The 27,483-nt window shown below is 32.7% G+C and overlaps 1 protein-coding gene across 1 annotated transcript; it reads right to left on the reverse strand.

Moving 5' to 3' along the window:
- Positions 1-491: 491 nt before the first annotated feature.
- On the reverse strand, positions 492-2,873 carry LOC129227769 (zinc finger protein 271-like). Its single transcript, XM_054862376.1, has one exon. The coding sequence runs from the start codon at positions 2,845-2,847 to the stop codon at positions 1,468-1,470; it is 1,380 nt and encodes a 459-aa protein (XP_054718351.1). The 5' UTR covers positions 2,848-2,873; the 3' UTR covers positions 492-1,467.
- Positions 2,874-27,483: the final 24,610 nt, after the last annotated feature.

Below are 27,483 nucleotides of genomic sequence, written 5' to 3' on the forward strand. Positions count from 1 at the left end.
GGTAGAGGAACGACTCGTATACTGCTTAAATTGACTGCCATGACCAAGCACGGAGACCGGTTTGAGAGAGGTTAGAGCGGCAAGAACGATAGTTTCGTTATGAAACGTAATGAAATTCAAGCTGCGATAAATGTTTTTTACTGCGTCAAATTGCTGATATTTTGCCTCAAATGCAATTTCAAATGGAAATAACGATGGAATCTGCTGGGAATGTTTGTCAAATAATTTGAGGTTAAACTGTACAAAAGGTTTTAATGAATGATGTATAAAAACATAATGCACTTACAGAATACAATCATTTTCAACAGGTAAATTGGGAAATTTTTAATCAGTACTCAAGAACAACAAAAAAACTCTACATATTTTATTAAAATGATTATAAAAAGTGTTTAAATTGTTGGATCTTACTTCATAACAGGGTTGATTAAAATCAAGATTTAAAAATATATATATATATAAACTTTTTTTTTATTTTGATTTAAAAAGAATTTTTGAAATTTAAATTTATTTAAATATAGTATTTGATATTAACAAGTTAAAATGCGCAAGTTAGATGTTAAATTAGATAATTCTTTTCCTATATATGATTAAAAATTCATAAAATCTAAGTTTGAGTAATTCAGAAATCAGTAAAAAATAATTACACATCCGAGCTTGATAAAATCTTACTACAATATAAAGTCCCATATCCATAAGGGTGTATTTCCCAGACATTTTTTAACAATCAAAATAAATAACACCTTTCTTTTTTTCTAAAGAAAAAAAAAGGAAATAATATGGAATTACATAAACTGAGAAGGAATAAAAATAGCGCAGAACATTGAATTAATTTTCCTTTTTTTTTTGGAAAAATAACACCTGAAATAAAATGCACGAAGAAAAAAAAGGAAACCATATTCTTCTTGTATTTTAAATACGATTGGAGCTCATTGGAGCTAGTTTTCCTAAATATAATTGCAAGGACCAAGGGACCGCATAAAGAGTTAGATTCCGTATTTTTTCAATGATTGCTTTCGCTTTCCACTTTAATCCTTTAATCATCCCAACTCTGTATTTTATTTTGTGGGACTTTCTTTTTGGAAATGGACGTATGCATTTGGGACTAAAGGGTGCAAAATACGGATGTTGCAAGTTAAATGGGTAAAGCTATATAAACAATAGAGAAAGAGAAAATAGATAACACAATTTGAGGGAAGTACTGGTGGAAAAGTAGTTAACTACAAACTTAGAAATTTATTCCAAACTAATAGAAAACTACTTTTTCCTGGAAAGAGTTGCTGTTAGAATAAACTATTCCCTGATGGAAAAAAATAGACAACTTGTTTTGGCTATGGTTTCTTTTATTTCTATCATGTCATTGCCGTTACCACTTGGTGGCATGCCATTGCACAATATTTTCTACTAGAACTCACTCTATAACTTTTTTACCAATTTCTCACTCGATCAAACACCAGTAGAGTAATTTCCCTACGCCACGCGTTTCTCATCAGAGTGGCTCTTCATATGTCTCGTCATTTCTGATTTGGAAAAAAATGCTTCTGAACAATACTCACACAAAAATGGCTTCTGACCAGTATGGAGTCTTACATGATTCTTAAAGTTTGAGGATGTGCTAAATGCCTTGGAACAATAATCACAAGAGTAAGGTTTCTCGCCCGTATGTACCCTCATATGTGTTTTTAAACTTGAAGAGCTTGAAAAAGACTGTGAACAAAGATCACATGAGAATGGTTTTTCGCCAGTATGGACCCTCATGTGTGACTTTAAGCTTGAGGAGTTTATGCATGAGTGTGAACAAAGATCACAAGAGTAGGGCTTCTCGCCCGTATGCACTTTCATGTGTGATTTTAAACTTGAAGAGTTTACACATGAGTGTGAACAAAGGTCACATGAGTATGGTTTCTCGCCAGTATGGACTCTTATGTGTGACTTTAACCCTGCAGCGTCAGAAAAAGACTTTGAACAAAACTCGCACGGATATGGCTTTTCGCCGCTATGCACACTCATGTGTCTTCTCAATTGTGCAGCGACAGGGTACGCCTTTGAACAGTCTTTGCACTTATATGGCTTTACGCCAGTGTGGACGCTCATGTGGTTGTTCAAACTTGAAGCGTAAGCAAATTTCTTCGGGCAACGTTCACAAGAATATGGCTGTTCGCCAGTGTGAGCTCTCATGTGTGCCTTTAATTGTTGATGGAGAGAAAACGCCATTGGGCAGTGTTGACAAGAGTGGGGTTTTTCGGCAGCGTGAGTTTTCAAGTGTGCCCATAAACCCGAGCTGTCGGAAAATTTCTTAGAACAATGTTCACATGAGTGCGGTTTCTCGCCAGTGTGCACTCTCATGTGCGTTCTTAAACTTGAAGCTTCGGAAAATGCCTTTGAACAGTGCTCACATGCGTGCGGTTTTTCCCCGGAATGAATTTTTTTATGTCTCTTTAAATGTGAACTATGAGCGAACGCCAGCGAACAATGGTCACACGAAAACGGTTTTTCGCCAGTGTGGGATCTAATGTGTGTTTTTAAGGTCGAAGCAGCTGAAAACTTTTTGGGACAAAGTTCACACGAATACCGTTTTTCACCCGTATGCATTCTTTTATGCTCATTAAAGGTTGAAGGGTCATGAAACGCCTTTGAACAATGTCCGCACGAGTACGGTTTCTCCCCGGTGTGGACTCTCATGTGTATATTCAGATATGAAGCTCGAGAAAACGTCTTTTCGCAACGCACACACGAATATCGCTTCCCACCAGTATGGACCTTACTGTGTCTATTCAGAAGTGACGCTTGGGAAAATACTTTTGGACAATGTGCACATGCATATGGTTTGTCAACAGGATGCACGTTCATGTGGGTCTTCAAAAATGCAGCTTGAGAAAACGTCTTTGAACAGTAATCGCAAGCAAATGGTTTCTCGCCAGTATGGCTTCTCAAATGCGTCTTTAGCGCTGAAGCGACGAAAAAAGCCTTCGAACAAAAATCGCATGAATACGACTTTTCGCCAGCATGAATCCTCAAATGTAGTCTCAAGCTGGAAACTCGGGAAAACGCCTTCGCACAAATCTTACACGAAAACTTTTTTTCCCCAGTATGGACTATCATATGACTCTTTAAACCTGAAGATTGAGAAAATGTCTTTAAGCAGGTTTCACACGTAAATAGCTTTTCGTCGGAGTGGACCTTTTGGTGGGTTTTAAGAAGAGTAGAGTGAGAAAACACCTTTGCGCAATGCTCACAGGAATATGGTTTGTCGACGGGATGCATGTTCAAGTGCATTTTCAAAGCTGAAGATTGTGCAAATGTCTCTGGACAGTACTCGCAAGCATATGGCTTTTCTCCAGTATGGATCCTGTGATGTATTTTCAAGTATGAAGATTGAGAAAAGCCTTTTAAACAGTATTCACAAGAGTATGGCTTTTCGCCAGTATGGACTCGCAAATGTATTTTCAAACATTTAGCATCAGAAAATGATTTCGCACAAAATGAACATGAAAATGGCTTTTCTCCACTATGGATTCTCTTATGTATCTTTAAATAGGAAGATCGAGAATATGTCTTCAAACAAGTATCACACGAGTATCGTTTTTTAGCAGCACAACGTCTTTTAGGCATCTTTACCTGTGAAGCGTCAGAATATTCCCCAAAACAAAATTCTCTTTGATAATTTTCCAGGAGCAATTGTTTTAAAACGATATGCTACTGTGCAGAGAAGATAATTATTTTACGAATACAAAAGACTACAGAAGACAAATCGCTCGTCAAGCAGTGAATAAACCTTCAGTGTAAAATCACAAGAATATTGCTCCACTCGACTGAATTTTTCGTATTTGCTGGCATAGAAAATTTTACCCGAAAGCAAAAGAAATTACTTTGATCACATCAACTAGGACTTTCTGGCGGTGAAAGACGTCAATCAATAAAGTTTAGAAATAGGACTAAGATTTGATTAATAAACTTCCAAAGAGGTCTTTAAAGACCATAACTTCGTGTTTCTGCTTGAAAAGTATTTGTTCTTATGTGGCTTCAAAAAGGTCTACAGTTTTCTCTATGTAAGTGACAAAAAAATAAATTTTGTCAGTTCATGCGATGGAAATGTTTGATAGCAAAAATGTTTTATGTTTTCTCAAGGCTGTAGCTTGATAAGCATATTAATTTGCTATAAAATCACCTGAAAATGCAAAAAAAAAAAAAAAAAAAGTTCACGTATATCTTTTCACTCTTTTTAAGACGATATAATCATTTAGAAAAACAAAGGCAATGATATACACTAAACGGAGAGCTTTTAGCTAAGTGGAATGTTTTAAGAACTCTGAAACTTTAATAAAATTTGTTTCGCTTCATATAAAACTGGGCGGATGCTCAGAAAATTTCTTGCAGCACACGGTCCTCTAACCAAAGTGGAAACATATATTAAGTTCACGGACTGCTGAAAATTTAACTGAGTTCAATCCGGGATCAAATGAGAAATTTTTTGTCAGACAGGGACTTGATCTCATTCGTGAAAAGTCAAATAAACTAACGTTTGTGAATGAATATTTGCTACTAGCGATTTCACTATATCCTCTTTTATACAACCAAATGGTTCATTACAAATGTTAGTCTAAACGAATTTCGTTTACAGTCAATATGTTTATAAAGAATAGATCTATGAGTATTCAAAAATTACCGCTCCTTGATTAATTTACTGAGACAATGTTTGAGATGAATAAAAATAAATGTTTGAGATACTTGAGAAAAGTAAAAAAAAGAGTCCAAGCTTGTGGTATCCAACACTTTGGCAGAAAAACTTGCTGCTGACTTGACTAGCGAAAATGTATATAGCTCTGAATTTTAAGTTAATATTCTTTCATCCTTGAATGCTTCTTGTGGGTTTTTTATTTCAAACATTTGCTTTCGTCATGTACGTTGAATGAAAGAGCACATAGTAATATACAAAGTGGAGAATGAAAGTCTGATGTCACACTTGTTAACATCCGTTGTGATGCAGTCCGAATTATCGCTGAAAAAGAAAGAAAATAATTAGTGCGCATGAAAAAAACTTAACTGAAGAGATAAGAGATTAGTCATGTTCTGAAGAAAATGTATTTCATTACGTATTTAGGGGGAAAGAGAAGAAACTATTTTTAATTTAACAGGAGCGGATGACACAATAATACAAACACCTACAAAATAATAGAAAAGCTTAATTAACACAGAAATAGTTGCAAAACTTTAGACTTATAGATTGCACGCGTTGTGGAATGGAATGAAAAGGTCACGGACATTTAACGTAATATGAAGTCATTCTTCTTGGAGAGCAGTCTAATTCCAAAAGATTAAAATGTTTAATGCATATAGATATTAATGAGGTTCAATTATATATATATATATATATATATATATATATATATATATATATATATATATATATATATATATATATATATATATATATATAATGAGTATTTGATAATATTTTTCTCCAAAATATTCATGTAAAAAATATTTTACTTTAAAAATTTGCCAACAACTATTGCATAAAAACTTCCTTACGTAACAGTTGGTAGAGTTATGAAAAGAAATTCACAACACTACCAAGACAACTAATTTTAGTTCCATTTATAACGCAAAGGAATGTTACTTTGCAATATTTAGGTGCAAAAAAAAAAAAAAAAAAAAATAATAATAACAATAATGGTTTTTGCAAATAAGTTTTAAATGATGTTTTAATGAAAACTTTTTTAAATCATAGATTAAAGAACGAGAAATTGATGATTAAACCCTAATGCTATAAAACTTGTGCTATTTTTTTTTAAATTCATATTTTTAATACAATACATTCTGTAACTATAAAAAATTGTAATTTATTGCATTTAAGTCAATTACAGTGAAACCTGTGTAAGTAGACCACTTGCGGTGCACTATTTTGTCAACTTACAGAGGTTGATTTATACGATAAAGGCTAATTCCGTGCCTGAAAAAGGCGGTCAACTTACAAGGGTGGTCAACTTAACAGGTTTTACTATATTACACTATGTTTTGAACACTTTCTTTTGCACACATGCATAAATGTCGAAAAATTTGGTTAATGGAAGAAAAAAAAACTCCTGCATACAAATTGAAATTTTTAATGAAGAATTTAATTTCTACATAACTAGATTAAAATCAGCTGCATAAATAAGTTACATATATATTTATACTTGAATGTTCACATTGAATAAATAAATTAAACAGTCAAAAAAATAATTTTGACCAGTGGTTGGAAAAACTACATTTTTTTTGTAGCGAATTTGCACACATGCATAAATGTCGAAAAATTTGGTTAATTTAAGAAAAAAAAACTCCTGCATACAAATTGAAATTTTTAATGAAGAATTTAATTTCTACATAACTAGATTAAAATCAGCTGCATAAATAAGTTACATATATATTTATACTTGAATGTTCACATTGAATAAATATATTAAACAGTCAAAAAAATAATTTTGACCAGTGGTTGGAAAAACTACATTTTTTTTGTAGCGAACTACAACTACAACTACTTTTTTCAAAATGTAGCAACTACAAACTACTTTTGAAATGTAGTCGCTACTTCGCTACTTTTTAAAAATTAAATAAATAAATAACATACACATACACACCGTTTGAGATTGAACGAAAAAATTAACAAAATTTTCAGATTGATGTATTGGCTCATTTGAACATGGAGCTACTGTCTGATCTCGAAAGCCGCGACTAGCACCGTTGAACAGTTCTATTTTAAAAAGGGGTGACAGCTTGTTGAAGAGAATGCACCGTGGTAGCATTTCTGCTGCTAAAAAAAAAAAAAGCCTCAACTCGAACCAACATTTCTAATAAACGAATCCAACGGAAAAAAAAAAAAAAAATCCCCCTCACATTCGTTATCTTTCTTATCAATATCTCCCCTATTTTGATAAAATCAAAAGCGACCTGACGCATGCGCAAATTTGAGGAAGGTTGCGGTTTAAAATGTCAAACAGTATAAATTATTTATTATTTCTTCCTTTACTGAAACGATTCGTCAATCGAAACATTTTTTACCAATTGCACGAATATTCCCTGCAAGAAAGGATTTAAAAGTGGAAGGAGTTCAACCTTCAAATTTTTAATCCTTTCCTGACAGTAAATAGTATTTCATTCATGAAGAGCAACTCGGCTACTTGAAATTGAGATAAATCCAATCGTAATTTAATTTAAATTTTACATAGACTAGACATACATATACATAAAATTGATTTAGATGATGAAGTGCATCAACAAAAGAGAAAAACTTAAATTTTCATTATATGAGTTAATTTTAAAGGAACTTATATTTCATAGTTAAGGATTCATAGGATAACATTAGTTATTTCATAGGAATTGATTGCTTTTGAGCTTCAAGCTAGGGTTTCAGACCTGGACACCATCTCTTTTCTTATGCACTTGATAAAATGAAATAAAAGCATTTTTCTATTTTGCCAATAACCTCAAAAACTCACAACATTTAATAATTGACTTTTAATATGTTAATATATCAACACTCAATCAGTAAAAAAGACAAAATAAAGAAATATGAAAAATATCCCAATCGGTACTACTAATTATCCGAAACATGAAACATAACTGAAAATGATTACTTTACTTCAATGTGCAATTTTTAACAACAGTGGACTAGGGCTACAACGCAATTCGACAAACGCGAAATGTCTATATAGAGCGAGTTTTACTCAAGAAACGAATTTTGCAGCTGACGCGAATTCCTCACCCGCTACACGAAAAATTTTCGGAACGGAAGCGCAGGGCTTATATCACCTTCTTTCTTGGGTATTAAATATTAGTTCGACTGCATGTACTAATGGCATTAATACCGAAAGCTTTTTGCTTAACGGGCAAAGTTTGCAGGAAACGGGAAAAAAAGAGTTTCTTTCTTTTTAAGCCATGCTCTATTCAAGACGAATATTGGGAAAATGAAAGTTTCTATGCCAAACAAAGTAATGGCGTCAAGCAGATACAACACATGACGTCAAAATTATATGTTAGAGGTCAGCTCGAATTTTTCAGTCTTACGAATCTGATTGGTGCAACTTTTACTCACGTAAGACTTGCACCAGTCAGATTCGTTTGAAAATGCGTTTTTTTTTTTTTTTTTGAAACTTGATTCAAAAGTAATTTCCAGAAATCGCTACAAACTACTTTTGTTTTGTAGCGAGCTACTCGCTATTCTACTTTTTTAAAAAAGTAGTGCACTACACTACAAACTACTAAAAAATGTAGCTACTACAGTAGCGTCGCTACTTGTAGCGCGCTACTTCCAACCACTGATTTTGACACATTTTGTTTGGTTTTTGGTATTTTCTCACAAAATATCGTTTCTCAGAAAGTAGTTTTGGACACTTGTGAACACTAGGGTTTTGAACAGGTTTGTAAAAACCTTGTTAACCCTGCTCTCATTTGCACACATGCATAAGGATAAGGAAATTTGGTCTCTAATGTCAAAAAAAAAAAAAAAAAAAAAAACAAATAAATAAATAAATAAAAACTATCTCAAGCATACACAAATTGAAATTTTAATCAAGAATTCACCTTTAATATAACTGGATTAAAACCAGCTGCATAAATAAGTTGAATGTTCTCATGTAAATGTTCAATATAAAACATTACTTTGATACATTTTATTCTGTTTTTGATGTTTTCTCACAGAATACAATTTTTCTAAAAATATAGTTTTGGACACTTTCAGACAGTTTTGGACAGGAAGGTACCAAAACCTTGCCAACCCTGACTGGTAGGTAGAGTGAATCTATCTCACCAGTTTGTTGCATTCTGAGCTTCAATGAGACCTCCGGGTCGGTTATTCACTACGCTAGAATGAAGAGTTCTTTTAAGAACGAAACTGCAGTCTCTAGCTGTGATAACCGGACTGTCTCGTATATTGCAAGTAGTTCTACAGTAGCCCTGGTTTAGGGGCAGAAACTTACTGCTATCTGATACACTTGGTCGTTTTTAGATTGATTTCACTAATTAAGATATTTTTTTTTTGTTTTGCGCTGGTAGTACTAAAAAAGCAGATAAGACACGTGCTCTGCAGTTAAGCTGATGAGTTTGTAAAAACCAACTGATATAATCAAAATATACAAACACATGATAATTTAATCCCAAAAATTAAAAACTATTTACATTATGTCTCAATCCTCATATATATAATAGCTAATGATCGAGTATCCCGCGTTTCAACAATGAAACTCGCGCAACGGTATGATAATTTGATAATGTGTTTGGGTAATGTTTAATTAAGGCTTCACTCGAAGCGCGTCTTATCAAGCTCAGTCATTACTCAAAAAATCAAACCCACCGACTTGCCCGTAAGAGAGCGCTGTAGTATAACCGGGAAAATCATTTGTTTATATTAGTTAACATATTATTTCTGTTGTAGAAACTGGTATTTTTTCAATCTTTAACGTAAAATTTCATTGATATGATTAACCGATGTGTAGTACAGGGTGAATTGATGCTGTAACGGCGTACCAGGTCTGTTTTTCAGGGAAAATAAATTCCCTTCTCAGGTAAAGCTGGTCCCGACTCAGGATTCAACTTTTTCTCATAGATGTTCACTTCTGGTAAAATGCATCCCTGAAGCACAGGGGACTCAAAAGCATTGTGGGGCTTGGACCTCACTTTTAGTAAGTTGGGCCCAGGGATTACGTACAAATTTTTTGAGACATTTAATGTGAGTTGATATCGAGAAGGCTTCAAACATTACTCTTCTTCTAAATTTCAAAAAAAAAAAATGTCTAAGAAGGAAACCTCGCTGTTTATAAATTATATCCAATTTTACTCCACATTTAAAGGAGGTATTTAATGGCGCAATTGTCAAGATTTCGACAACAATCTTTTGTTCTTACAATATCGGTAAGACTGCAATACATATTTTCTCTTTTGATATTATTTCGTTATAGGTACATCGCTTGGCTTGGTGAGTTCTCTCTCTACCTTGGTGAAAACTGAAAAATTGCACTTACATCATCGTCAGCGAAAGTTGAAAAATAAAGCTTCCATCGTTGTATGCTTGGTACTTTTTCTAATTTTACAAAATTTACACACTTTTAATTTTTATTTGTGATTCGGTTAACTTATTCAGCTGATTATTGAAATCGATTTAGCGAAACACTTTAACAAGATTTCTCATATTATTTTAATACAGTTAAACCTTGATATCTCGAACCTCCTTATCTCGAAACCCTTGATGTCTCGAAACAAAAATTTTCCCCAGCATTTTCTATAAAAACCACTATAGGAGTTTTTATATACCTAAAAATACATAGATGTATTTTTCATAGTTATCTCGAAATTTATTTTTCGAAATCCTTGATATGTCGAAATTTTTGCACAGAAGCAAGTTTCAATTGTCGTTTTGCTTTGGCAGTTTTTGTAGTAAAACCAGTTCCAGGGACAATTGCTTAATGTTTTTCATCCCTTTTCTTGGAAATTTTGTGAATAAGGGATTGGGGCAAGATAACAGGGGAGCGTTGGCATGAGGGGTGCAGTGTTTACCCCAGAGTTTAGAATCTTTGTGCATTTCTCTCGAACATGTTGTCCACTTTGAGGAAAGGGGTTCGAATTTTCAATTTTAAAAAAATTTCTCCATTAGTTACAGTGTAGTTCAACTTTAAACAGCATATACCCATTTTACCCTGAAGCACGGGGTAAAATGGGTATACACAGGGGTAAAATAGGTATACCCCTTTACTAAATTTAAAGCAAAAAGTTAACACAAACCATGCCCAAATTAGACCTAAGATACACAATGTATAGAATATTCAACAAAAACACAATTACATTTCATGATATTTCTGCTATAGATCACTGAAATTAAATATGCTGTTTTTTATACCCATTTTACCGCGGGTGACCCTACTGTTTTTGCGCTCTGCATAGCATCCGTCCTTCGCAATTGTCCACCAGTGTATTTAAGAGGGGAGAAAAGTAGAATAAACCTCTCATACATGACAAAATTATTTTATTCAAAAGGAAACGCCAAATGAAATGTCATTTTGAAAACTTTCCGTTTTCTTACTTTCTAGGCTATAACTGTAAATCTTAAAGGTTTAACTCTTTTCTATATCAACTCATGACTGCATTAGTAACATTTAAAACCTACTGCAAAATGTTAATAAAAAGTCTAAAAAAAATACATAGTGGAAAAGAGTTAAAACTTACATATTTTGATGATTTAGAACAGGCTGAAAGAGCGGTCAACAAACGTCTTTCGTTCTGGTAACTTCTCATGCAAAAACCAGAAGTATTGTTCTTCACGGAACTTTAATACTATTAGATTTTCATTGCAGATTACAATTCAGAAGATTCCAGACTACTAGTAAATTTCCGTAAAGTATTCATAAAAACTTGACTTAACTCAAAACTATGAACATAACTTCACTGTTCACGCTGTTCACTCTTGTAAACAACTATTTTAAGACGGTTACAGACAAGCAGCAAAAACAATCGGAAGCCATTGGTAGGTTAGAGCGTAAAATATGTGGAGCAGTGAAGGGGCAAGCTCAGTGTATGGATTAACTTAGAGTCCCTATATGAAAACGTAGTTTTCAGAGTTGCGACAACGCGGCATCATTTTCCTATTGGTCGAAGACCGCCTGAGGCAGTGTTTCTTCTTCTCCCGTAGGATTAACATGGAGCGTATGACAATACTGTGGAAAAACCCAGAATGTGGAAAATTAAAGGTGAGTCCAAGATTTTAATGCTCATATTACTGTTCTACAATGTTCAAATTATACGTGTGTAGCTTTACTTGAGTGAGTCCATTCCTATTTCTTTAACTATCGCGTAATTATATCAAGAACATGTGTTCCGGTGTGCTAAAATTCCCTTCTGACACTTTATTTGGGTCTTTTATAGTTAGTTTTCCTGTTAAATCAATTATTCCAATCACAACTTTATTGAAAAACAACACTTTAAGACAAGGCAAAAGTTTAAATTGTGTAAATTAAATTTTTTTAACGATAGATCTCTGAATTCGGTTTGGCGCGATCAATTTCGTGCTTGGCGACGAGTGAAAGTAAACAAAACATACACTTGTGATGCGAGGAGATCTTAACTTGTGATTTGTATTATAAATGCTGTATGTTGCAGAAATTTTTATTTTAAATGAATGTGACTTGATATTAAAACCCATTTTAACTTATGTTTTAATGTTAAGGTTTTTATTCTTCCTGATCATTTCTTCGACAATAATTGACTTATGTATCGTTTTTAATGTTCCTTCAAGCTATTAAACTCCAAGTTAAATCTTCTCTTTATGCAACGTAAGTATTTACAGTGTCAAATTTTTGTTTTTTGAAAGGAGATGCTGAGGAAATAAAATGCTTATAAATTATAGAACTATCAATGCTTGCTGGCAGTATTTTTTAATACCATTTAAATTAAGGAAAAACGATTTGTTATGATTTTCTGCCAAATATTTATTACACCGACCTATATAACGCAATTCTCTATAAACCACCGCACAACTTTTCAGAAGTAAACAATAGGTTTTAAAGTTAAAAAAATCCCTCTGTTTTGCTTTGCACACATAAAAATTGTTAGGCAAATTAAATTTTGAAACAGTTTTTCATCTTCCCATCATAATTCAAAGCATTTAAATGTAAACTATTATTCACAGTAAAAAGAAAATACCAGATGGCTCTTGAAAATGCAGCTGTTATGCAAACCATGAAGCTACAAGAAATGCAAGATAATTCACTTTCTTTTGATTGTGAAACATATTTATTTGTGAATAACTAATTCTATAATTAGTGCCAATATAGATATATTCTGAATATTAGTTCCAAAATTTGTGAAACGACCTATATAACGCCAAAACCTGTATAATCCAAAAGCTTTGGTCCCAAGGTGTGCGTTATAATGGTCTTCTACTGTAGTTGAAATTTGTAAAAGAAATGTCAATTCGATTATGAAATTAATGTAACCACATGAATTTGCCAAAGCGTTTGAGGTCGATATGAAGTGCAACACTTGCTTGACACACGGCACGGTTTTTATAAATTTTTTAGGTTGAGCGAGCCAATTTTTTTTTTTTGAACTGTAGGTATTTTTTTTTTTTTGGTAATTTACTCTTTTTTTATTCAACAAGCATGTCATTCGCTGTGTGTTCCATCATAAACAGAAAACTGAGATGTTCTAAGTTCGTTTCAAGTAGCGTGTTACGACTACTACTTTAGCTACTTTTTATTATGCTCTAATTAGGGTTTACTAATTTTTAGGTTGCCTAGTTATTTCCTTTCCATGCTACTCTTTCTTTATCACCTGAAGAATAAAGTGCATGCTATCACCCCGCTTCAGGTTAGTAAAAATTACTATTTTTATTGAGAAAATGATTTTTAAATAATTATGGCCATGATTGATACTTAATTAAGTTTTAACAAGTGTTGAATTACCTTTGAGATCAGGACCGTTATTATGGGTTTTTGAGATTGTAAAAGTCCTCCCAGCCACAGCTCTTGTTTGTCAGAAATTAGGTACATTTAAAGTTTTGCTGGTTGAAATATCAATACTTTTATGATAAAATGCTGAATCAAAGATTTTTTAAGTGAAACTTTTTATGCGAGGGCGTTGAAGTTATGATCCAACCTTTTTGTGTGACGAAAAGTGGTTGGGATAAGCAATGTCGGTTAGAAGGAAAGCAGTGGCTTGGTTGCCTTCAGGTATTGGAGAAAAGTGAGACATTACACTCTTCTCGCTTCCTTTCTCATTTTGTATGGTTGCATGTACTGCATTCAGGCATCGCAGAGATCAATATGTACATTTGTAGTTACTTACTTTAGTTATCGTAAACAGATCATTTCTCTTCTTAAGAAGGAAGAAGATGATCATTATCAGTGGACACATGTATATAATTTTATGTAAAAATATGAATAAGAAACACAATCTGTTCAAAAGTGTTTGATGAATAGTTAAAATGGTTCACATCTATCGTGTGTCATTATGACACAACCTGTTTCTTGGAATCAAACTTTAGAAGAATTCTACTCTTCTAGATCAGCAGAAAAATAAAGTACATGAAGCTCTCACCCCACGTCAAGTTCGTAAAAATTTCGATATTTGGTGGGAAAATGATTTTTAAATAATCCTATCTCGATTAATGTGGAGTTAAATCTTAACTGGTGTGGAATTGCATTTTAAAATAAAGGCTGTCATCGTGGGGTTTTGAGATTATCTGTAAAGATCAGGGTTCGAAAATATCCGATATTTTGATATACAGTCGAGTCCCGACTTATGCGAGGGATGTGTTCCAAGACCCCCTCGCGTAAGTCGAAATTTCGCCTTGTGGAAAAAGGTATGTGTCAAAACTTTTATAAACATAACCAATCATTTTAGACATGTGTAAACACAACCTTAAACAGTTAAAAATCTTTTCTTAACCATACCTTACTGTTTCTTACATAAAGAACTGAATTTTCATTTGTATTTAAAAAAAGCCGTTTTATTCAACATAAAATACTGCTATGATGCACAAAAACAATGATCAATGGGAAAGAAAGACATAAAATAAACCAGTACTGTACGTACGGCATGTAGTGAGGAGAACAAATGCCCTATAGTTGTACTGTACAGTTGATTCAGTAATGATATTTGTAACTTAAAAAAAGTGAAAATGATGATTTATGCTGCAGTTATTCTGATATATTTTTAAATACAGTTGCTTCATTGGTTCTTTTATCAAGTTTCCATCTATGGCATTATCCCTCTTCCTGGTTTCTTTAATTTACAATAAAAAACAGCTTCCATTTTCATAATTTTTGCATTTTGCATGGATACTATTACTCGGTGAACTTCTATGGATTTCCTTTTCTTGACTTTTAATTGTACCTATGGAAGATTCACTCATACCGTCATACCTAATTGTTGTGCTACCCTTCGAAGCATTTTTTGGTTCAGTTTCAGCTTTTCAAGAAGCTTTATCTTTTCTTTAATTGTCAGAAACGTTCTCTTTTTCTTTCTATCTTCACCAACTTTAGATAAAGCAGCGCTCCTAGGTGTCATTATATTTTGTTAACGTTCGCATTTAGAATGAAAAAAAATAATGGAAAATGATAAGTAGTTATTTATATAAGCGATAAAAGACTAGTAACAGTGTGGATACTTCTGCTCTCAGTGATTCTAAAGGGATGAAGGTCCGTTCGTGAAAACAACTTACTCACTGCAGTTTCTTTCCGAAAATTTTCATGTTGCGGGCGAGGAATTCGCGCTAGCTCAAAAATTCTTTACTGTTGAAAGAATCGAGTTATATCTGTTGCGCATAAGTTGGATCGTTTTGTAACGGGAGTCGACTGTATATTGGATATTTTGATATTTATCCGATGTTTTCAACCAATGCAAAATAAAGTGTTTAGTAACTGCTTCCTTAAATCAGAGTTATTTATTTTCTTTTATTATTATTATAATGCATCAACTTTAAAAGTAATTTTTCTTTCATTATTTATGTTCATTTATTACATGTTCATGATTTTGCCTCACCCACTCAAAAAGTAATTCAATTGCATCCGAGTTCATTTCAACCACTCATAAAAATAAATATATAAATAAATAAATATTCAATTTATCAGAGCTTATCTTAATTTGTTGAAGTCTTTAGAAAATCGATACTTTTGTCAGGAAATAGAACATTGAAATAAAGGGGAATTCAAATGCTCTAAAACAGTGGTGTCCAACATATGGCTTTCAAAACTGATTCAAGTGGCCAGCTGAAATATCAGGTATAGATAAATGAATTTACTAAAAAATGTGGCTTTATTTTAAAGAATTTAAATTCAAGCATCAGTATATTGCATTCTCTATATTTTTACTTCACCTAAATTTATATATTAAAAACAAACAAAAACAGTTTATGATTAATTTCTTTAGTATGCACTCACATTTTTTCAATCACAATCACAAGTAAGCGCTTTGATGAGGTAGTGGCATTCACGTAAAAGTTTAAGATAGGAGTTCAATTTTTTTTTCCGCTATCTTGACTAAAACCATTAAAAAAAATTAATTCATAGTTTTTTGAAAAGTACTCAGGACTGCTGAAATAACACTTTCTGGAATAAAATTTGTTCAATATAATACCATGTGATTTCATTCTAGGATTTGTAGGACCATAGGAGCTATTTGTTGGTCAAAAATAAAATAAAAAATATTAATATTATTCAAATAATTGGAACCCGTACAACATGCCCCACTGTCCAATGTGCCCCACCTCCCCCTACAATTTTGTTGTGGATATTCCTAAGTGAGGTGCAGAAAAAACAAGCAAGTTTTCTCACGGTCCCTAAAAAATTTAGAATCACGAACGTTCATTACTTGTTTTAGTCATCATAAACTGATGATTTCTCTTCTTAAGAGAAAAGATGATGCACAGTAACAAACATGTACATAATTTTATGTACATAATTAAATGAAAAACAATCTATGCTAGTCAAAAGAGATTGATGAATTAGGTAAAATTGTGTAAAATGTGTTTTACTTTTCAAGTGTTTTTAAAACACACCCTGTTATTTGAAATTAAATTTTACAACACACTTAATGCAAAGTAGTTGAAATACAGCTCTATTTCGATTAAAGTGTTGTTTATTTATTTTCCATTTATAATTTTATGAACTAGTTTAAAAAAACATTCCTGCCAATTGTGTTCAGCCGTATTGATGATTTAGCACATTTGAAGAGTTTTACTTCTGCTTTTAATTTATTTGCCCTTAATGTTTTTTAAGTTTCTTCCAGATATTCTGCAACTTGAAGAAAGCTCAACTACCAGCTGAATTATAGCCCTGATGCAGATGTTCTAGAAAACTCATGATAGTATTGTACTGTTCGCTTAAAGAATTGTATAATAGAATGATCTCCAATATTTAGTTTACAAGGATGTCCAGAAATCATTTTCCAAGTTTTCTTAGCTTGACAGCTTTATCAAAACTAATGAAGTTGTTTAAAAAAATAATAAGCTTCCATACATAATATGCCATTCATGTTTCTTATGCTTCTTATTATGCTGATGACTTCAGGAAATTTGTTGCCGAAATGGTCTTTGGACTTTCAACAAAGACATACAAACCAACAAAAATTCTGTGTTTAAATGCTAAATAGTGTAATTAAATGAAATTTTGATCTTCTTCATACAAATAGTGCTGTATTTCTGATTTGTCACGCTTAGTATCATATTTATTATCATTCATTTGTATAATAATACTAGCATTCCCGTACCCGGCATTGCTCGGGAATTAGAAAATGTTAACAGTGCTTGGTGCACCTAATTTCGAAAATCCCCTATAATAATTACTTATTACCTATAACTTTTTCTAATTTGGGGAGGATCCCGGGGCCCCTGGACTCCTTATATATATGCCCTTGTCCTTAACCGATCTTTAACTGTTAATAACGATCCTTTTAAAGTACTGATTATCTTTGCAAACACAGGCCATCCACATTTTATTGTTATACCTATGTTTAAGCAAGAACTTCTTTGTATACAACATTTTTAGTTTTTTTTTTCTGGTGCTAAAATTATTAAGCTGCTTGATGAACTGACTTTGGAGCAAGCTACATAACATTGGCCGTGTGAAAAAAAGTCTTCTCTTAAATCGATCCCTGCTACTTTTAATGTCTGTCCTTGTGACTTATTAATGGTTATTGCAAAGCAAACTTTAACAGGAAACTGCACTCTTCTAAATTCAAAAGGATAGTCCGCCTGTGATGATGTTCTTAAAAACTTTGTTTCTAGTTTTGAAAAAACAAAAGCAAAAGACAAACATTATGATTTGACTTGAGAAAAGCCTCGAAGAATCACGTGAGAAACAAAAACAATATCAAATTTATAGTTCGCTACAACCAAAAGTTGAGATGAAGTACTGAATAATGATTTGAATGGAGGAAAGCCTTCGAAAATAAGGGATTTGAATTTCAATGACAGGTTTTAATTTCGCAGAAATTAAGGGGTTTTAATTAATTTCTCCCGAACTAATTGAGATTTCGAAAAATCCTTTCTTAGTGGTTACTTTCGTAATCATGCGGACATGTCTGCCAAATTTCAAGTCTGAAGCTTCAGTGGTTTCGGCTGTGCGTTGATATATATATATATATGTATATATGTTATCTCAGGACATTGATTTTTATATATTAAGATTGAAATGTAAAGAGGTAAAACAAACAATAATTTTGCAACAGAAATTGAGAAATAGCTGGAATTCTGTTTTGATTCTCTAAATTTAGAGTTTTGAATTTGTTTTGTAAAACAAATGCTTGTAAGGTTTATGCTTGTTTGTCATGTAAAAATATTGTTTTCAATTTTGATTCTTAATACATTTTTCGGTATTCAATGCAAGGCTAAAAAATTTAGCTGTACATAAAATTATGAAAGATATATTTAGATTTGTTTATTTCAGCATTAAATGAGCAGTTCATTGACGCTTATTCTCTTTGTGTAGTTATCCAGAAATCCCCCCCCCCCTTTCAAGAAGAGATTTTTCTCTCCACTTAAACTACAGGACAGGATTTGAATAACTGCAAATAACTCCAATTTTGGGAGGGATAGGTAGCAACTGTTATCTTAGTCCACTTCCGACTGCAATGCACCTTCTCTGTTTCTGACTAAATTCTGGAAGCATTTTTCAGGATGTTGGATGGTTTCATCCATCCATGATACAGGGTAATGAATGGAATTGCAATCTATATGAAAAAATCTAAACAAAAAATTCAATTTATTTCAATCAAGGGTTTTTTTTTTTTTCACAAACATTCACTTCACAAATAGTATAAAAGAAAATAAATTACACGCATCAGTATATTTTGCCCTGTCTAATCGAAACTCCCTAATTGAGTAAATGGGAATAAAGCCTATCACAAAATTTATTTTCTTTATGCTTATAAGTGACTGAAATTTTTGATTAAACTTGTGTTTTGTCCATAGTTATTAGTTTTAGGAAATGATACTTTGGAGTAAAGAATTTTTAAAAATTTGATAATAATAACCACATTTTGAATATGTGAATATTTTAAAGTTATGTTGCATTTCAGAAAACACAAAGATTAATCTTTGCTTATTTTGTTACTTAAGCAGTTATTGACAATAGTAATTTGCCCCAAAATCTATAAAAACTACGAATTCTTTTTTGGTACCCTGAATTTGATTTTAATTGCCTCATTGAGAAAAATGTCTTTGTTTTCTCTCTTTTTTTTTGTGTAAAAATGTTTGAAATTCTATGTTTGAAATAAAGTTTACAGATGTAACAACACCAAAAAATTAATTGAACATTAGAGACTTTTGTTGTAATCTTTATGTGGTAATGACCTGAACTGTTAGTATGGAATGAATGAGTTTTCTTTATGCTAAGTTGTATTTAAAATCTCTGTCAAAAATAAATGTAAACATTGCTTTTCCACGAACATTGAAAATAAGTACAAGTCCACTACTGGTGCTAGGAATGATTTTTTTCTTTGTTTCATTAAGAAAGTGTCTACTTTCTTTTCTTTATAATATTGTTTTGATTTCAAAATATTGTTCAAAATGTAAGTAATAGATGCATGATGTGATACAGAAAAATAAATAAATAACAATAGATACATTTGTTTCTTATTCATATGAGTTGAAAATAAGTAATGTTTTAAATTACACCCCCTCAACTCCTCAATTTATTTCTGTATATTTCTATCTACATCAAATTAAAGTAATAATATTCAACTTTATTCAAATTAATATTTTAACCAAGAGTGCCTACTGAATCACTAAAATATTTAGAGGTTCTTGGTATTCTTTCTTTCTTTTTTTTTGGGGGGGGAGGGGGGTTACCTCGTTTTGACCATCTACCTATTTCTAGTATTGAACTTTCAAATTTTCCTTTGCATATTTATCTTTCAAATTTTTAATTTAATGTTTAACTTAATCACATTTAAAATCATAAAATTGTACAGGGTAAACTTAAACATGCAATTTTAATTAGCATTTTTTTAAAATAGAAAACCATTTTAATTAGTGATATTGCTTTTTAGACGGTTACAGGAAATATTTTTAGATTTAAAACTCTTTACAACGTTTGCCTTTCCGTTCATTTATTTATTTTCATTTTCTTACCTTTTTTTATCTCTTTATTTATTTTGAATCAATTAAATTCTAACACATGGAGGTGAGAATTCACATGCTGCTAACCAAAAAAAAAAAAAAATTATTACAAAAAAAAAAAAAAAAAAAAACTGTCGGCGGATTTATATGAATATATTTTTGCTGAAATTAAAAAATAATAAATTATCACTTAGTTTTAACTGTAAAAGGCTTGTGACAGCAAAGTTGCACTTTTTGAAGATTAGCCCATTAGTGACTGAAGTTTTTTATTAAACTAATGTTTTCTTTTTCGGATGAAAATGCTGAAAATTTTGTGTTTTAAATAAAATTTATTGATACAATAACACCAAAAAGTAAATTGAACAACAGAGATATGTGTTGTTTACAACAACAACAAGATTACAACAATAAGATCATGCTATTGATCTGAAAACTTAGCATGAAATAAATGAGTTTTCCTCACACTAAATTGTTTTCAATTTTTAGTTTTTGCTTTGTCATAAAAGTTCAAAATAAGTACAAGTCCTTTTTTGGTGCTCTGAATTGTTTTAATTTTGTTTCATTAAAACAATGTCTACTATCTAACTACCTTTCATTTTAGTATTGTTTTGGTATAAAAATGTTGTTGAAAATTTTAAATAATAGATAGTGTACTTTCAAGAAATAAATATAAAATAATGGAGACATCTGTTTCTTATGCATATAAGAATGTTGAAAAAATATAATGCGTCAAAATACACCCCCCCCCCCCTCCTTAACTTCCCAATTTATTTCTGAATATTTCTATCTGCATCTAGTTTCAAATAAAAATGACCTCTGATTAATATAATTTCAGTTTTCAGCTTTATACAAATTAATCTATTAACTAGGTGTACCCACTAAACCATTAAAATATTCAGAGGTTCTTAATCTCTTTTTTTTTTGGAGTGGGTTGGGGCGAGATTGGATCCCCGCAGTGTGGGGTGCGCCACGTCTTAAGGGATCCAACGGCCTCTGAAATTAAAGAAAAAATTGAAAAACCTAGCACTAAGACTTATTTAACGATACAAATACACACTGATGGCCTCTGGGGAGGGGCTATACAGATTTTGTTGCAGGAGGCCTAAAATGTATAGATCCTGGCCTGGATAGGATACCTTGTTTTAAGCTTCTACATATTTCTAGTATTACTCTTTCAAACTTTCCTTTGCATATACATGGGTGCCACACCCCTAACAGTACTCCCCCCCCCCGTATGTGGGCATCCCAGGCATATATTTCCTTTCGGAATTTTTCAGCTAATGCTAAACTTTGTTCCATTTAAATCAGAAAATTGTATATTTTTCCTTTTATAGGAAAAAAATAAGTAATGCTTTTGATATCAATATAAGAAATATTTCTATGTTCAAAAATTTTTATAAAGCTTAATTTAATGTAGCAAAAACAAGCAATTTTTTTTATGTTCGTTATTTGTTGCTTATTTATTTATTTTCATTTTCTTAATCAGTCTTTATTCTTTCATTCCTTTTGAATCAATTAAAATTATTATATAATTTTCGTTGTCTCGGAATCTTTTGATTAGTTTAAAATTGATCGTATTAAAGAGAATAAGATTTTAGAAAAATCTGCTCTTAATTCTGCTAACACAGGGCCATTTTGGCTTTTTTTAATGTTTGAATCAAAATCGAGCGTTTCACTTATTGAACAGTATGCATTTTCGAATCCGCGTGCTTACATCCTTCAGAACCCGTTTCAGCCACTCTTTCCGCTCCCGTTTGCGACTATTTTTTAAAATGAAACTCGAAAGCGAACAAGGAGCCAATCTTGCAGTTCGGCGGCAACCCTATTTTCCCCCTGTAACCGGTAGCGCTTTCCGAGCGTAGCTGTTGTCGCAACTCTGAAAACTACGTTTTCATATAGGGACTCTAGATTAACTGGAGTGTGACTGAGAAGTAGTACGTTTGGCGCACCCTCCAGTTGAGTATCAAGCTGCATTTCATCGACTTTCGTCCATTGAGTGAAATCTGCATTTCTATTATAGACCATACGAGTCCCAAGCTTTCATTGAAACCCAAAAGGAAAATGAAGCAGAAAACAGTATTTAAACGTTTAAGATAGGGTTTGATGGTTTGAACCATATACTAATAATAAGAGTAGACCGAGCTATGGCAACCCTTTTTGCTGCTCATAAACCAAACCATGTGACTGGTGGATATCCTAGCAACAGCGGGCGTTAATCGTAGCAGACGATGAACGCCTGCGCGAAATAAAATAAATAGAATTGATGGAACACGGAAGAATGATCTTTTATGGAGTCCGATTTGTAAATTTGTTATTCTAGGTTGTAAATATTTTGTTAATATAGTGAGTTTTTCGTTTAGATAGTATTGTGCATTTTCTTTAGTCAATTTCAATAACTCTCTAAGCAATAAAAGATGCAAGCGACCAAGAAGAATCAGCAAACGGTAAGATTTTTACCTACAGTTTCAATTTAAGATACCGATTAGTACATTTTTGCGTTAACGCAAAACGTTTACGCCATTTCGTTCACGCCAACGCTGACAGCTCCAAATGAAATAAAAGTTACCGAAAACTGATCAAAAACTATTACTAATGTCAAAATAATGCATAACTAAAAGAAAAACAGTTCAATCTCTGCACCTGGAAGTTTTTTTTCATGAAAACACATTGTCTTAAAATACATGTCGAGTGCCAAACTATGGATAATGCTGCCATCTAGCAACCATGCAGCCAAAGTCATCGCTAAGCCCTTCCACTAGTCACATCATACATCTATGAACCAATTTTCTTCATCAGCAAGAATGAGAAAGCTCGGTCTACTCTTATTATTAGTCTATGGTTTGAACAAACTATTTTACTGCTTGAAGGCATTCATTTATTACGTTAGGGTTCCCAAAGAAGAAAGGTGTTGGAAAAAATCTACGTACATTTACTTGGGGGAGGGGTTGAAGTCCATATTTTATATTAGAAACCGCACAAGGCAAAAACGTATGAGGACGAGCTGTTTTTTTTAAACTTATTTTACGAAGAATGAGCAGTGTAAAATATAATAAAATATTCGCACTATGAATAGTTATGTTTTATTTTTGGTATCGCATCATTTACAAAAAATGTCGAAAAATATTCAGTCTAGATGATCTGAAATGATTTCGTTTTAACTGTTTTAATTTATTTTCTTTTAAATGCACCTAAAAACTAGTCGATCATTATTTTAAAAGTGTTATTGGTTTGTAATTTGTTTAACTGATTTGTGTTCAAGATTATTTAAAAACGAACTTTTAACGACTGATAATTGGTATTCTAAAGACTAGATATTTATCTGATAATATAATATGGTAATACGTAGCTAACAGCAATAAAGTAATATGTATAACTTATCTGTTGAAGAAAAATTTTTTCTTCAACATTTTCTTCACACTGGCAGTCTTTGAACCTGACCCCCCACCCTTTTCTACAACATTTTTTTATTTTAAAAAACCAAATGGTCTCCTACGTAAGGATAGGGGGGAGGGTTTAGAAAAATCTTACGCATCCTTACATAGGGATGACGGAGGGTCAAAAATTGCCAAAACCATTCTTACATAATTAATGAACGGTAACTTATGAATCAGAAAGCAATTACAAAGTACTTAACATACAATCATGGACGTAGCCAGGATTTCCATCAGGTAGGGGCAAGTTAGGCGCAAAAAGATAGTGGTTTGTAGTAGCAAACCCCCCTCCCCTAGTACGCACCTCGGAAAGTGCTGCAAATTAATCCCCCTCTCCCTCTAAAAAAAAACATTTTGTGCTATATTTGGTCAAAAGAGAGCAAAAAAAAAAAAAAAAAAAGCGGTTATGTAGCTTTCTTCCGGAATTTTTTCGAAATTGTCCTAAAAATGCGTTTCTAAATAATTTTCGGGGACATTTGGAAAGAGCGAGGGGGTGTCAGAGGTTCGCAAATAGTGTTTCGTGATGAGTACCCCCAGCTGATAAGTGACTAAAAGCCTGTTTGAGATGTGTCTTTGACACTAAACCTACTACATGCAATACACCGACAGGGGGGTTAAGATATACAGAGTGTGTCGTTTCGTCCTTATTATAGACTCATCAGTCTGAAGTACTCAATAAACGAGTTGGAGGCAGATATCATCTCGTTGAAGCTGAAAGTGTCAACAAACTGGTAGCAAAAATAGATTTAGCGACCCAGCGAGAGTCTAACAATGGTGTAGTTCAACTCGTAGACGACATCTGCTTCCAGCTCAGTTATTGACTGTTCCAGAATGACGAGACCACGATAAGGACGCAGCTGTAGTCTCTGGATGTCATAACTGGGCTGTCGGTACGTTACCTAGTTCTGCCTGAGCCCTGGCTTAAAAGGGGAGTAACTTACTGCTTCTTACTAAACCTACTATTCACCCCCTTGATCATTTGAAGCTAACCTTCAGCAGTGAACACACCCAATACCATTTTTATCTTTTCTTCGCCATTTTCTCTTTTCAGAAGAAAAGAAACTTGCTTCACAGCATATCGAGTATTTTGCTCTATATTGCGACCAACCCCATATTGCACGCTTTCCCAACTGTATTTTTCTTCTTAATCATATACATTAATTTATATAGAAAAAATACTGGGCGGGGGGGGGGAATCTTACTTGACACAAGAGAATTTATAACTTCTTATAGTTATAGTTTTCATCACATAAAAAACGGTGCGATGGAATTTGATTACTGTAGCACTGTAAAAATGTTACGAAACTGCAAAGCAAGGAAACCTCTATAACCTAAACAATTACAGATCAGACCACTGTCTTGGTCATAATACAAAGCGTTAACTCTTTACACTAAGAGGCATTCGTGCAGAAAAGAGGGGGGGGGGGGGGGCTACGTGAAATAGAAGTTACAAAATGAAAATTATAAGCAATTCGTTTCTAATTTTACCTTTTATAATGTTTTTTTTTTTTTTGAGCAATCACGATTGCTTATTGCTTTCATTTGACCGTTTTGGCGTTCCTATGATTTTATTTTCCCACCAGCACCCTCTGCAGCATCACCGTCGACCGGGTCCTCACGATGCTGCTCCTATATTGAAAACAGTCTCCAGGTTGCGTCCATATCCTGCACTTACACGCATGCATACACGCATACTAACATATACACACAACACACACATACATACACCTACACAAACACATATACACACCCAAACACATACACACACGCATACATAGACATGTACCCATACACACACATACAAACAACACACACATACATACACCTACACAAACACATATAAACACTCAAACACATACACACACGCATACATACACACACTCGTGATTGCGAAAAACATAATTTGAATTCAAGAGGTCAAAATTCAAATTATTATTATTATTTTGTCATTTGTAGCTAGTTTAGATCAAAGTTTCTCGAGCAAGGTGTAATTATGCAGCTTCGAAACGCCGCACTTTATTCACACGATTTAAAAAGCATAGACTTTTTTCATGAAGAAAAAAATTGTAGTTTTAGCTTTGAGGATTAATTGCTGATATTGTTCTAATTCCCTCCTAGATTTAACTCTTATTAAAAAGCACTAGCTGAGCCGTGCGAAGCATTCGCACGCTACACAAGGAATTCAAAACCCGGTTTTTACGTAATTTTTTGAATAACAGAATAAGTGTGTTTTTTTATTTATTTTTCGCTGATCTCCGTGAAGAATATCTTTAAATCATGTCATACTTTTGAACTTTGATGAAGTATTAAGTTATGGAGTACCCATAAAAACACCTTTCAGAAATAATATATGCTAACAAAATAAATTGAAGTCTATTCCTATACTTCAGTAAGGTATTTTTTAAAAGGTCTAATGAGGTTTACCAATCTAAAATTAAATGTCCTGTTTCTGATTTTGGAAAAAACGGAGCTGCAGCACAGAACAGCAATGACTTCAGATTATATATTCATGAAAACTTGGATTTAAATTCTGCTGAAAAAAATAAGTCGTTAAAATGATTTTTTTTTTTTTTTTTTTTGACCTACGGGAAACGGAGATTTGAACATCGAACTCACGACATTTGCATTATTAGCAGGACACTCTAACTCACTAAGCAAATGTGTCTCCGTGATGGGAGGCTATGCATTAAAGCAATGCATAATAAAAAAACAGAATAAATCGTTTTTTATTTTTTGACAAAACATCCGAAATGCGCATTGTCCATTCATTTTTTGTCGAAAGCGATGTACACTGTCATAAGTTTTCTCAAAGTTTGGTAAGCCAGGATGGTAAATTCTGCGTGTGTTATAGGTCAGAAACATGCGAACAAAATTGCTATTTTTGAAAGAAGTGCTTATATCTTTGCGAGTATAATTGATACTTTCACGAAAATGTATAAAACTATACCACATAGTAAGCAAATTAATGATTGAAATTTACAACTTATTCCCAGTTAATTTACGATTAAGGATGATCAACAAACCTTTTTGGTTATAATTTGTTACTGTTCCTATTAATGCATGGGTTATTTAATTTTTATCGAAATATGTCAGCTGAAGCATATTTTACATGTGACAAAAGTTACAGAACAGGTGTTTTCTTATTTCTAGATTCTTTTTTTCGTGTATAAATTTTTGCAAGTGATGTATTCTTATTTCCGCCACTGTAGGCCCTTATTTATTTGTAGAAAAATGAATTGTTCGAAAGTTCAATACTTTTGAAATAGTGTCCATTTCAAATCGAGCATTTTGTTGACTTTTTTAAAATGACAGATTTTGAACAGAAATTTAATGGGCTGTAACTAGAGGGGGAAAGAAATCTTACAAAATCCATTTGCGATGTTTCATATGCCCCTGAGTTGCAACGACTCTAATCTATACTAATATTATAAAGAGAGAGGACGAATTTTTGTGTGTTTATATGTTCGAGGTAATCTCCGGAACTATTGCAACTATTTGAAAAATTCTTTCACTGTATAAAAGGTGCTTTCCTACTGAGTAACATAGGCTATAATTCGAAAAAAATCCGATAAAAAGTTCTTTTTTTATTCCAATTTACGCCCAAATTTCACGTAATTTGCCTATTATTGACTATTAAAGGGATGAAAAATTACTTGCACATATTAATATTTTATATCGTTAAAAAGGATAGAATTTTCCGCGTTCTAAGCAATTTATTCAATGCTCTAACTTCATTACGACGGGAGCAATTTGCGTTTTTATCTCGAACATTTTTAGGCTTAGCTGAAATTTCGGCAATACTTTCTTCATTAAATCTATCAATAAAAAGTGAAGGAATTGTCGCACAGTTTTCTTTTTGACACCGTTGGAAAAAGCGACACATTTTACTCCAGAAATAATTCGACCCATGGTCGGAATAATAACCTTCTATCTCCAAAGGAAAAAAAGTTACAAGCCGTTAAAAATAAA

Source organism: Uloborus diversus, chromosome 8 (assembly GCF_026930045.1).
Source record: "Uloborus diversus isolate 005 chromosome 8, Udiv.v.3.1, whole genome shotgun sequence".
Lineage (NCBI taxonomy): Eukaryota > Metazoa > Arthropoda > Arachnida > Araneae > Uloboridae > Uloborus > Uloborus diversus.